The following is a 14,495-nucleotide window of genomic DNA, read 5'->3' as shown; positions in this document are numbered from 1 at the left end:
ACAAATCTAAAGTCCCCAAATTTGAAAAAACCCAGAAGCTATTACTATTAAGGACTTCTACAAGAAAAACAAAGTAGACAAGAACATACCATGAAGAAGTATGTCATCATGAGCTTTCTATTTCAGAACTATTGTCTAAAAAACTGAGATAAAAACTTTGATTATATAAAAGACCATGACAGCCAAATAAAATAAAATGTTTTTCTTATAACAGATGGTTTATGTTCTGATAATGTTTGCATTTAATGCTTTAGGATTACCTATTAATAAGGAAGCAGGGATGCTTCCTTATTTCTGATTGATATTTCTGATTGAAAAGAAACAAGTTCTTTGTAATTCACTTAGTAGCAATGTATTACACATAGGTTTGTTTAAAGGGCTGGGCTGTAGTGACTTTAAACTTTATATCTAGATCCTGTTTGTGACAGCTCTATAGAGCAGCTTTGGAGATGTGTGTTGGAAAAACTTTTCTTCATAACTACTGCTATGTAACAATTCTCTCAACATAGTGGCTCCAACTTTTTCAGTGCTCTAAGACAGAAATGGGACCAACCAGTGGTGTCCACACACAATGATTATCACACTCTTACGGTGCAGAACCCTGAGGCTAGGGATAACAGTGCCCTTACGCCTCATGCTTCCTGGCTTCTCCTGACCTGTGCTCTCTGAACTCAGTCGGGATGTGAAGATATCAAGAGTACATAGGGAGACTGACTCCTCAAGTCGAGGCTGTGACTGGTAAGGGCTAAGTGCTGCCTGATACTAGCTGTCACCACTACTGTTACTGTGCTGCTTGGGAAGGGGAAGCGGGGGAGCACATCTTTTTGCTGAGGATCCTTGGTGACTTTAATATGTATTCTGGCCCGAGGTTGGGGACTCTTAGCTACCTATGGATTAAAAACCCAACATTATAAAATTGCCAAAAATATGAGGAATTCTGAGGGGAAAAAAAAATCACTGAAGAAAGCAGTCTTTGGTTAAAAATTTACACAAGTATTATTTTTCCTTTAGAAAATATCTGGGTTCCCACACAGCCTGCTGGCTGAGGATAAAGTTACTTCAATTAAAAAATATTTTATTTTTCTTAGATAAACTCTCAGCAATAAGTATAGGGGGCTTAGAAATAATCTAATTATTATTTAACCCTCAGTAAATAAGTACTTTACTTAAACTTCACAATGACAAGGGTATTGTGATAGTAAATATTAGATAAACAAATCCAAGATTTACACAAGCAAAAAACAAACCAAAACAGGAATTTTATGGATATTGAGGAATCCAAAATAAATACCACTAGTTATGGTTCAGACATTTAATTTATATGGTCTCATATTCAACACTATGATCTTTTTTTTTTTTTTTTTTGTGAGGGGGCTCATAGGTACTCATTTTGCATACGTAGTAGAAATTCCTAGAACATAAAAAATTGATGTTACAGGTCCATGAAGGCCTAAATTTAATACGAACAAGCATATTTAAAGTTTGGAAAAACTGCAAACATAAGCCTGGTGGGACTACTGGGTGTAAGGCAAGAAGAGATGACCTTTGAAGTTCAATCTATGGAGTGCCAGTGGAAATTTAAAACAGTGCAGCCACTGTGGAAAACAGTCTGGCAGTTCCTCAAAAGGTTAAACAGAGTTAGCACATGACCCACTAATTCCACTTCTAGGTATATACCTAAGAGAACCGAAAACTTACGTTCACATAAAAATTTGTTAACAAATGTTCATGAGAGCCAAAGAGTGGAAACAACCCAGATGTCCATCAACTGATGAATGGATAAACGAAATGTGGTATATCCATACAATGGAATATTACTCAACCATAAAAAGGAATTAAGTACTGTTACATGCTACAACATGAATGAACCTTGAATACATTAAGTGAGGGGAGCCAGATACAAAAGGCCACATATTATATGATTCCATTTATATGAAGTGTTCAGAATAGGTAAATCCATAGAGACAGAAGGTAGATTAGTGGTTGCCAGGGGATAGAGGAAGGAGAAACTGGGACTAAGCTAATAGATATGAGGTTTCTTTTGGGGGTGATGAAAATGTTCTGGAATCAGACAGTGGTGATAATTGCACAAAATAGTGAATATACTAAAAACCAGTGAATTATACATTTTAAAATGGTGAATTTTAAGTTATAGGAATTATATCTCAATAAAATTCAATTAAGTATAAAAAAATTCCATAATTATAAGGAAACAAAAATTATTTCAGTTATCTATTATGGTCGCAAATACTGAGAACTAAATTGGGAATGTTAAGAGAAAGGCTTTGGAATACTTTTGAGAACCAATAAATTTCTAAGGAACCATCTCTTCATTTTCATGGTGTGCTCACATATTTCTCTAAGGAAATTAGTTATGGGCGTGCTATAACAAACAATCTGCTGAGGCAAAAAGCCTTGGTCACATCTTTCCATTCATGTCTAGTGCCCTAGGGAAGTGACTCTCCTGAGTGTCTATCTTTATGATGGTTACCTAAAGTGGCTGCCCACGTCCAGTGAAGGCTTTTGTTTAGTGATCATGGTCAAGTTGAGCTTATTTAAATACCATTTCCCAGAACTTACATGCTACTCCTGGAACGACGGGAATACTCAAAGCTTTTAGGGGGAATAAACTATTGCATGGTCTCTGTCTAGGAAGTGGGCCACAGTTCACTGAAAACAGACAGTTCAGATAAATAAAATGAAAGCAGACATTTTTGGAGATGATCTTGAAAGCTTTCCATTAGAGAACATCAAGGGCATAAAACTAGGAATAGCATGTATCCATGTTAGACTACCACAAGTCACTTTCTACCCTCCATTCTTTCTAAGTAGCACGAAGTAAGTAAGTATTTACCTACTTACTCCTTCATTAGATAACCAAATCATTCCCATGGAACACAGTACACACCTCTCCCTGGCTATCCACAAACAAACTCTGGACTCCCATGCTAAAATTAACCATAGATCATCACAATACATAAGCAGTGGGCTTTTTACAAAGGTTCCACAGTAAACTTGGGTGAAAAAGTTACATTTTAAATACAAGAAGTTATTGTATTTCTGGCCTGTGTGCTGCACATAGAACTCAGGCCAGTCAGTTTGCTTCTCCATAGCCTTCTATATGGCTTCTCTTTGGCTGCCAGCCTTGGTCTGGACCCTTCCCTAGATTTCTCAGCTTTAGGTCAACATCTGCATAGTCCCCACTCGTGTTACAGGCTCAAGTATAATGACAGAGGTCAAAGAACACTGGGAAGACTAAGGGCAAAGGGAAGAGGGAAAGGAGGATAAGGACCGAGCTGAGGCGGGTGTCCTACAGCTATAAAATCTCAAAATACCAGTCAAAATATTCTCAGAGAAACTTCCCTGAAAAACACGATCATGATAAAAAGTGATCCTTCAGTTTCTGTTTTCCTATACAGAAGGGTAGGTAAGGGTAGATGAAAATTATGAGGAATATAAAAACAAATATATGATATACTATGAGGAGGCATCAGAAAACACACTTTAATGTAATTTATTGTGCTTTCTAATTTGATGTATAAACACATCAAAATATATAAATACATTAAAAGCTTTACACAGTAGAGCATACAGGTACTAAAATACTTACAGCAGACTATATATTCATATACATTTTTGTGAAAAATCATGCATCAAGACTGTGGAAAGAGCCTAATATCTTTATTAGAGCATATTTATGTGAGAAAATCAGATTTGATTTTGTATTATTTCAACATATAGTATGTAATCATAAAATATGATAAGGTTCAACAAAAACAAAAAATTACTATAGCCAGGAGTTTAAGCAATAACGCCAACTACCAGGTTACTTTATTGCATTTCTAATCCGTTACTAAAAGCAAAAACAAACAACAGCGTTATCACTATTACAGATGTCCTTCTATGTGTAAGGAGTTCTTGAGAACTTACCTTTGTTAATTATAACATTTATTAAATAAAAATGAGAGGGGTAAAGGAACATTAATTCCTTCACTGTTAAATAAATGTATACTGGGACTTCCCTGGTGGCGCAGTGGTTAAGAATCCGCCTGCCAATGCAGGGGACATGGGTTCCAGCCCTGGTCCAGGAAGACCCCACATGCTGCAGAGCAACTAAGCCCGTGCGCCACAACTACTGAGCTTGAGCTCTAGAGCCCGCGTGCCACAACTACTGAAGCCTGTGAGCCACAACTACTGAAGCCTGTGAGCCACAACTACTGAAGCCTGTGCACCTAAAGCCTGTGCTCCGCAACAAGAGAAGCCACTGCAATGAGAAGCCCATGCACCGCAATGAAGAGGAGCCCCTGCTTGCTGCAACTAGAGAAAGCCCGTGTGCAGCAAGGAAGACCCAACGCAGCTTAAAAAAAAAAAAAAAATGTATACTGCTTAAGGCTTTGAAAGATCTTTCAGTATGATCTTGGTAACTATTTAGGGTCTGAATGCATAGTATAAATATCAGTAAATGTTGCGGTCACACTGGCCATCCAAGTCCTATGGAATTAGTGAGAAATCTAAATGAAGTGTGCATGGGTCATATTGTATTTTTATATATAAATGTATTGAGTGTGGAAAGATCAAGTGAACCAATTTGATTTGATGAATTTCTTTCTGAGATTATATGGGTATAAAATTCCCATCAGTATACACTGATAAATTACACATTGTGGTTCAAATTTTTAAAATGTTAATACATCTGTGAAAGTGCAAGGGAAGTTACTAGGAAAAGATGATTTGCTACAGAGACACCTTATCTACTTTTAAGAATACAGATGTGAAAATTCAAGACTCAGATTTCTTTCATCTGGACTACCATGTTTTGCTCAAAATGTTGATTTTTCCCTCTAACAAGAGCTAGACTTGAGCCATTTATTTTACTAATAAAATTATATATGTGTATATGTATCCTTTTCTAAATGGTTCTCATGAGGAATTTTGAAAACACCTTTCATGCATTAAACAAATGCTAATAATAACAAAACTTTGCAATATTCATATACAAAGAACAGTACCATTGTTATAATAATACTGAACATATTATCTTACTATATTCATCTTCAGTGTCTACAACTGCCATTCAGAACCTTTTTCCTAGCTATAAAGATTTATAAGAAGTCCACTTTTTAATATGAATTCCAGAAATGTCTACAATGACTAAAAAAATTCCATTGGCAATTTGAGAGTAGATACAACAAAGATTTTCTGAATCATAGGATAATTATTAAAAAAAAGGTAATCCCATGTATGCCTACATTCAATCTTAGTGGCGATAAATCAAAAAGCTGAATGAGGGGTTACTGTTCTACAAATACATGTGAGTGTTTACCTCCTTTCTCTTCATATGCACATACCTCTTTGAGTGTCTAAAGTCTCCATATTTTTCACTGGGTTTAAGGTTCTTTATCTAATGCTGGCCCTCATGCCTACTTTTTCTTTCCCCAGTAACAAAATATCTTCCCTAAAAAGTAACTGTGAACTCTAAGTGGGAGGAAAGAGGGGTGCAAATATAAAGTATAATTATACTTTACAGAAGCCAATGGGATTAGTTTTAACATAATGGATATGTATTTTAATTTTATCCCCATCTCATATAGTAACATTTATTCTAAAAGGATGAAAAAAAGGACAGGCTGAGAAGGAAAGGGTCTATCAGTTGAGCCACAGATTCCCTGGGGGGCAGAAATATGAAAAGCTAAAGGGGATTTCTGAGAAATGAGGAAATAAGAAATAAAATAATATGGGGACAGGAGACAGAAGTCTTAGGATCAGATGACCAAACAATAAGGAGATTCAGCTAGGGAAGATAAAGAATGTTCAAAGAGGGCTTATTGCAAAAGTTACAGAAAATTATGAGAAAACAAGATTTGAAAGGCAAAACCCAAGAGGTACCAGCTAACTTGGTGTCTATAGTGACCAAAGATTTTAAAAGAAGCCAAAAGGGCCCTAACTGGAAAGGTTTTTAGTTGTCAAGGGATCAAAAGGACCAAAGACTAGGAGAAGGATGGGTAGATCTAACTGTAGGGCTTAGGGAAATAATGGAAGAGAAGGATTCAAGGTGAATGACAAAAGGAAACAGTGTTGACTGCTACAACCTTAAGACTGACTGCACAATGTGAAATATGCAATACGTCTAAGATGTGTGCAGTTTCGTTTCTTGAATTCAATTAAGTTACTAGTTTTATGGGTCACTGACCCTTGAAATACCTACACTACATCCAAAGTTAGGCAAGTCAAATAAAAGGACTAGCAAAGTTTTCAGTATTTTGGGCCACATGGGTGCCTCTATTAAAATCAAATACTAGAGGTATACTTCTGTATGGACTAAACTTAGGAAATTTTGATGGTAGACTTTTAAATTTCATTTTCCATACTTTTTTCTGTTGTTGTTCCTTGCTATACATTTTGGAGAAGGTGAGGCAGTGGTCTGATACAAAAAGAAGTAGGACCTAACGTGTCCTCAGTAAGCAGCTGCTCATTAAGATAATACTTCCAGTTACTGGCTTAGAAAGCAAGATTCTGAGATTACTGCTGAGCCTGGGCCTCTGACTTGTCAACCAAAAAAGCTACTTCCCCTTTAGTATAATGAACTACAGAAGTACAGTTAAACAGTTATCTACGAGGGTTTATTAGCAGGCATAGGATATGGTGGGTGAGCAGAGATACTGATATTTTTTTTGCCAGTGACCAAAATATTTACAAATTTCATAAACTGGAAAGAACTTTCTAAAAAATTAAGATCTGTTTCACAAATTACCAATTCAACTGGAACACTGAATAGCAGAAATGACAAAAGATTTGTTCTTATGGTTGATAAAAAATTTATGTCAGGGCATTCAAGTAAAGTTATTTTCTGTGTTCTGATTTAACGAATCATGTGAGCTGTATCTCGTTGGGTGACACGGATGCTGGCTCACTGAAGCCTACTCTAATGCCTCCCAGCACAGCCTTCTGTGGGACAGTGAGGCCAGAATAACATGTCAGACTGAAGTAACATCAAAGAAAGAAAAGTAGGGCTGGAGATGCTATGAGGTTGGCTCATAACACTTCTTGACCTGTGAGTGTCCAGTAAGTATTCAGTGTCCTATGGGCTTCAATGACCTAACAAGTACCAAGTAGCAACAGTAATGCAGTAATGAATGGTCTTCAAAAGAAGACTTTTGCAATTCAAGCTGAAAAACACTACACTTACTAGATGGTTTTAACTCTATTGAAAGCCTTAGACACCACTAGTGGTTTCTTAAAAGGTGAATGAGTATTAAATGTTTTATATATGCTTGTGTAGTATCTACTTTAGTTCCTTTAAATCTGTTTGATTTTAAAGATGTACATTAATTTGGAAAACAAAACTTTTCTGATGATATCACTGATAAAAATGCTGATGAAAAATGAAATAGCATTGCTGTATTGGTAAAAATACAGATGTAAAATAATGAGGCCATTCAACATTAATAAAATGTACTGTTAAAAATGAAATTAAGGGGGCTTCCCTGGTGGCGCAATGGTTGAGAGTCCGCCTGCCGATGCAGGGGACACGGGTTCATGCCCCGGTCTGGGAAGATCCCACAGGTCGTGGAGCAGCTGGGCTCGTGAGCCATGGCCGCTAAGCCTGCGCGTCCGGAGCCTGTGCTCCGCAACGGGAGAGGCCACAACAGTGAGAAGCCTGCGTACCGCAAAAAAAAAAAACAAAAAAAAAACACAAGAAATTAAGGGACTAGCCTGTATATATCATATCCCACATGGAGATGTTCTTCCCTTTCAAATGATTACAAATAATATTTGAGAAGAAAAATGCCCTTAGAAGATAGTAAAAAATATAAAGAGAATGATTACAACTTATCAAAATATAGCATATCACTTTACATGAAAGTTATTTTATCATATAGGAAAGGAAAATAGGCACAAAATAGAGGTACAATATTTTCCAAGAAAGTTTAGAAAATCAATGAATAACTTTGTTTTCCCCTAATCAAAATTCTTCATATTTAGTATTTAGAGTTAAAAATATGAAAGAGTACTTACAATGACAGCAACACCAAAGCAATTAAGGTCCACTCTGCAGGTTTATGTATAATATTTCTGTTTGTTAATCTGAAAGACAGTAAGATAAAATTTACCCAAAGACTGTTAAATACATAACCCTTCTATTTTTAGATATAATCAGATTTATGATATCATGAAAGCACTATTTTTTAATTCTTGTTATATTTGATAGAACAGAGTTAATAGTATAATAATGTGGCTTGATATTCAGTATCTAATAATGGCCATCTCAAAAGGAAGTGTTCTAGCCCCACTTTTATATATTTATAACAATACTACTATTAGACAAGATGGTGATATAAGAACAATATGGGAAACTGAATTGTATGGTTTATTAAAATACATACACAAACACATACACCTCCCTGTAACCATATCCTCTATGTTTTTCCCTAATCAAATGTTTTATTAAAGCTGACAAGGTAAGCAATTTCTGATTTTAATTTTAATTCACCTTTTGTACCTTTCTACCTTGTGCTAGGTTGGCAGCAGGCAATTAAGGGATGTCATAATCCATAATTTACAGAAATGAGAGTTGACTTAATAAATTATAACACTAGGTCTTTATTCAAGAAAACTTAAGTTTTAAAAAATCAGAAGTAATTTCTATCACTTAGCAGTTGATGACAATAAAATACATTGTAGTCATCTTATCTCTCAGAAAGCATTTTAAAAATATCATTTATAAATCAATAAAAAAAACAGCCAACAACATCTGATAAAGGACTGTTATCCAAAATATCAAAGAAATCTTAAAACTTAATAGGAAAACAAACTGCCCAATTAAAAACTGGGTCCAAGACTTCAACAGACACCTCACTAGAGAAGATATACAGATGGCAAATAAGCATATGAAAAGATGCTCCACATCATATGTCATCAGGGAGATGGAAATTAAAACAATGAGATATACCACACTATTAGAATGGCCAATATCCTGACCATCAACAAAACCAAATGCTGGCAAGGATGTGAAGTAAGAGGAACACTCATTCATTGCTGGTGGGAAAAAAAAAATGGCACAGCAATTTTGGATGACACTCTGGTATTTCTCACAAAACTAAACACAGTCCTATCATATAATCTAGCAATCACACTCCTTGGTATTTATTTACCCAAAGGAGTCAAAAACTTATGCCCACACAAAAACCTGCACATGAATGTTTATAGCAGCTCTACTAATATAACTGTCAAAAACTGGGAAGCAACCAAGATACTCTTCAGTAGGTAAATGGATAAACTGTGGTACATCCAGACACTAGAATATTATTCAGCCCTAAAAAGAAATGAGCTAGTGGGACTTCCCTGGTGGTCTAGTGGTTAAGAATCCGCCTTCCGATGCAGGGGACACGGGTTTGATCCCTGGTTGGGGAACTAAGATCCCAAATGTCGCGGGGCAACTAAGCCCACGTGCCGCAACTACTGAGCCCGCGCGCCACAACTAGAGAGAAGCCCATGTGCTGCAACGAAAGATCCCGCATGCCGCAACAAAGATCCCGAGTGCTGAAACTAAGACTCGATGCAGCCAAATAAATAACACCATAAAAAAAAAGGGCTATCAAGCCATGAAAAGACATAGAGGTATTTTAAATGCATATTATTTAAGTGAAATTTAAATGCATATTATTTAAGCGTAAGAAGCCAGTCTGAAAAGGCTACAAACTGTATGATTCCAAGTATATGACATTATGGAAAAGGTAAAATTATGGAGACAGTAAAAAGATCAGGGACTTCCCTAGTGGTCCAGTGGTTAAGATTCTGAGCTCCCAGAGCAGGGAGCCTGGGTTCGATCCCTGGTCAAGGAACTAGAACTAGCATGCCGCAACTAAGAGCCCTCATGCCTCAACTAAAAGATCCTGCATGCTGCAACTAAAGATCCCGCATGCGGCAACGAAGATCCTGCGCGTGGCAACTAAGACCCGGCGCAGCCAAATAGCTAGCTAGCTAAATAAATAAATAAATATTTAAAGAGATCAGTGGTTGCCAGGAGTTGTGGGGTGAGGGAGGATAGATGAATAGGTGGAGTGCAGAGGATTTTTAGGTCAGTGAAAATACTCTGTTACTATAATAATGGATAGATGTCATTATACATTTGTCCAAACCCACAGAATGCACAACACCAAGAGTTAATGATGTCGTTAACATAGGTGCATCAATTATAGCAAATGTATGACTCTGGTGGGGGATGGTTTTAACGGGAAAGGCTACGTGTGTGGGGGAAGGGGGCATAAGGAAAATCTCTGCACCTTTCTCCCAATTTTGCTATGAACCTAAAACTGATTTTAAATAAAGTCTATGGAAAAAAAAACAGCCAATAAATAAATTAGCAAAGGACATGAGCAGGCAATTTACAGAGGAGGAAAGCCGAATGGCCAGTAAACATTTGAAAAGGAGCTCAATCTCACTATTAATCCGGGAAATTAATATAAAAATGCACTCCATTACATTGGCAAAAACAAAAGATTAACAGTACCAAGGGTTGGTGAGGACATGAAGAAATATTACTTTTTTTTGGCGGTACGCGGGCCTCTCACTGCCGCGGTCTCTCTCGTTGCAGAGCACAGGCTCCAGATGCGCAGGCTCAGTGGCCATGGCTCACGGGCCCAGCCGCTCAGTGGCATGTGGGATCCTCCCGGACTGGGGCACGAACCCGTGTCCCCTGCATCGGCAGGCGGACTCTCAACCACTGAGCCACCAGGGAAGCCCAGAAATATTACTTTTAACACACTGTTGATGTGAGTAATCAAACAATTTAGCAATATCTAATAATACTGAAAATGCATATGAATAACTTCTAAATATAAACCTTAAACTCTCTCACTATGCATAAGGAAATGTATATGAAGATGTTTGATGTGACACTGCTTATAATAGAAAATATAATAAATCGTGGCATTTTTATAGAATACTAAATAGCTGTTAAAAAGAATGAACTTACACATTTTGCTCATAATTTGAATGAAAGCAAGTATGGTATGACATTATTTATAAAAATCAAGAACAGCCAATATTCATATTTATGGACACAAATATATGTACTAAAAGTATAAAAACAAAGACTGGAAAGATATACACGAAATTCACAGTACTGGTTGCTTCTGGGAGGAAAGGAGAATGGATTGGGGAAGAGGACAAAGAGGACTTCATGTTTTAGGTCTTTTGCATTGGTGATTCCATCTGCCTGAATGATAGATAAGTTTTCTTATGTCACCTTTGCAGTAGGGTCTACCTGGGCCACACTATTAGTAAGTGCAACTCCCTCTACCTCCCAGCCCCAAACTCTTGACTTTCCTTATCCTGCTATATATTTTTCTTTATCCTTGTACCACCTACCACCTTCTAACATACGGTTATTGTTTATTTTCTGTTTTGCCTGGGCTGAGGGCAGGAATCTTTGTGTTCTTCACATATTTATTCCAAGTGCCCAGAATAAGAGTCAGAAGAGATTCAATTAATTTCTTCTGAATGAATGAATTAACTTATAACATTTTATTTATTTTATTGAAAAAGGTATGTCTTAATAGATTTGATTAATTCTGAGTGGAGATGTGTATCTTTGTTACATTACTCTGAATTTTTTCCATAGTTAAAATGTCTACAAATGTTTCCATAGTTAAAAGTCTATATGATATAAAAAGCAAGTACAGTATAGTGGTTAAAGAGTCTGACAGATATGGGTTCAATATTCAGATCTGTCATTAGTAGTGTTTTACGTTGGACACATTCAATGGCTGTAAAACTTTTTTTTTTTTTAATTTAGTAAAATGGGGACAGTAGTACTACCTACCTCACAGGGTTCTTGTGAGGATTAAACGTACAAACGATGTCCATGTTGCCAAATCCAATGGACATTTCTCAGTTCCCACCTTAATATACCAGGAGCATTTGACACAGTTGATCAATCCCTTCTCCTTGGTACACTTTCTACACTTGGTTTCCCCTCGCCTGATTCCCCTCCCCTCTCACTGGCACTCCTTCTGAGATTTTGGATCACCCCTTCTGATATTTTGGATCACCCCAGGGCCTCTGCCCTTGTGTCTCTGCTCTCCTCTATATGTGCTCATTCCCTTGGTGATGTCATCCAATCTCATAGTTTTAAATATTAGATAACTATGTGCTCACAACTCTTAAATTTATTATCTCTAGCCTGTACCTCTCCCTTGAATTACAGACTTCTATATCTAATGATCTACCTTCATTTCCACTTGAATGTCTAATAGGCATCTCAAAACTTCAGTATAGCCAAAATTGATTTCCTTATCTTCCCCCGCAAACTGGGTCCTCTTGCAGGTATCTCCATCTCAGTAAATGGCTACCCAATCCTTCTAGAATCCAGTTGCTCAAGCCAAAAATTTTGTGGGTAACCTCGACTCGCTTCATATCCCATGTCAAATCAGTCATCAAATCCTGATGGTTCTATTTGCAAAATAAAATCTTATCGCTTTTTATTACCTCCACTACTTTCACCTTGGTCAACATAATTTCTTGCCTAGATTATGGAAACAATATCCTAAACAACATCTAAACGGTCTTCCTGCCTCTGACCATCTACTATACTTCTCAAATCAGCAGACAGAGTGATACTGCTAAAAATATATGTCAGATCACATCCTTCCCCTATTCAGAATCCACAAACTGCTTTCCATCTCACTCAGAGTAAAAGTCAAAGAATGACCATGGCTCCAAGGACTATATAACTATACTATAGCCATTCCCTGCCCTTTACTTCTCTGACCATATCTCTTTGTACCTTTGCCTCTGCTCATTTCTCCAGCCTCACCAGCATCCTTAATATTCTGTGAACATACCAGGCCTGCTTCTGCTTCAGGGCATTTGCACCTGTTGTTCCCTGTCTGATATATTTTCACAGATAGCAACATGGCTTGTTCCCTCACCAACTGTTAGGTCTTTATACAGATGGCACCTTCTCAATGAGGTCTGCCTTGACCAGCCTATTTAAAAATCACAACTTCCTCCTTAGTACCATTCCTTTTTGCCTGCTTCTGGAGAGAAAAGGAGGAGAATGAACTGGGAAAGGGAAAAAGGTATATCACCACATAATAACACACATATTGTCTTTAAAATTTTACATATCCTCTCCATTAGAATAGTTAATGAGAGAAGGAATTTTTTTTATTTTGTTCACTGTTTTATCTGTAGCAACTAAAACAGAATCTATCACATAACCAAAAAAGGCCAAAGAAGGGTAAGCATGTAAGAAAAAAAAATGTCAAAAACAGTTAAATAGAATTTCCTTTTCTATTGTATTCAAATCTCCCAAAGCCAAGACAAATTTAAGATTTCATGAATTTATTTACTCGTTCAGAAAAAAATCTAGTGAGTGCCTGCTCTATGCTACCATTTCAGGCATTGGGGAAAATACAAGGTCTCTGCTTTCACGTCAAAGTACTCTGCTTTCACTTCAAAGTACTTTAAGTGGCAGAACAGCAAAATTTTTACCTGCTATCATATTTCCCCTTTTGCTGAGCCAAAATAATTTCAAGCACAGATGCTAAATTATCATACTTAACTATTTTCTGAGTGATAATTCAAAAATTAAAACAGTAATATTTGATAGAAAACATTTTAAAAGCAGTTCCAAAATATAATTGGAAATTCAATACAGATTTAGAAAACATACACTGAGTCATCACTGATGAAATTTAAAAAGGACTTGTGTGTCAAAATACAATTTTAATTCAAATCATATTTAGAAAAATATCTTGCTTCAACAATGACAACAGTGAATCATTACCAAGCAGCTTCTGATGGAACCACTATGACAGGTAAATCAATGTAACATTCCAGATAAATGACTAAGATGCAATTCAGTGGAAAGCACAGCTCTATTCACTGGGGAAAGATTCTTCAAAGAGCTGAAAAAGCTGCTTCATGTTTACTTCTAACAGGCTCTCAACTCTGGCTGAATATTAGGATCACCTGGGGGGCTTCTGAAAAACACTAATGTCTGAGCCCAACCCCAGCCAAATGAAACTCAATCTCTAGGGGTGGAGCCAGGCATCTGCAGTTGTTAAAAGCTCCCCCAGGTAATTCTGATGCACAACTGGCTTAAGAATCACTGTTCTACAAGTTCCTATTATTGGTTATCATTTCAAAGAGAAAGATATGGTTATTTATGTCAACTCTCCCACCATCAGTATTGATTGAAAAGATCTCCCAACACTAGTCACTGTCATCAATACGGCGTTTTCCCAGAGACTTCACCTAGAAGACCTAGCCTATGGTCACATACCTGTTAAAATTGTCCTGCCACAATCTGAAGACCCCAAAACGCATTATCTTACCAGAGGTATTTCTGTATTATAAGTAACAGACATTTTGCTAAAAGGCAGCAAAGTCAATTTAAGTAATTTTTATTAAAGCTATAGACTTTGACTTGCAGGTACTAAAGAGTAAATATTTTCAAAAATAACTTAACAACAACATTTTTATATATA

At 36.7% G+C, this 14,495-nt stretch overlaps 1 protein-coding gene across 3 annotated transcripts in view; it reads right to left on the bottom strand.

The window, feature by feature from the left end:
* Nucleotides 1-14,495, bottom strand: part of RPAP2 (RNA polymerase II associated protein 2) — an 84,349-nt gene that overhangs the window by 27,463 nt on the left and 42,391 nt on the right. For 2 of the 3 annotated variants that reach the window (XM_079904363.1, XM_079904364.1), the window contains exon 11: nt 8,017-8,085. In XM_079904363.1, coding sequence (XP_079760489.1) covers nt 8,017-8,085 — 69 coding nt within the window. Of the gene's footprint in view, nt 1-6,659; nt 7,658-8,016; nt 8,086-14,495 lie in introns of those variants that run through there. The other variant, XM_079904362.1, reaches the window with a different exon arrangement.

The sequence above is a fragment of the Stenella coeruleoalba genome (assembly GCF_951394435.1).
Source record: "Stenella coeruleoalba genome assembly, chromosome: 1".
NCBI lineage: Eukaryota > Metazoa > Chordata > Mammalia > Artiodactyla > Delphinidae > Stenella > Stenella coeruleoalba.
This window is presented reverse-complemented; position numbering and strand designations above follow the sequence as displayed.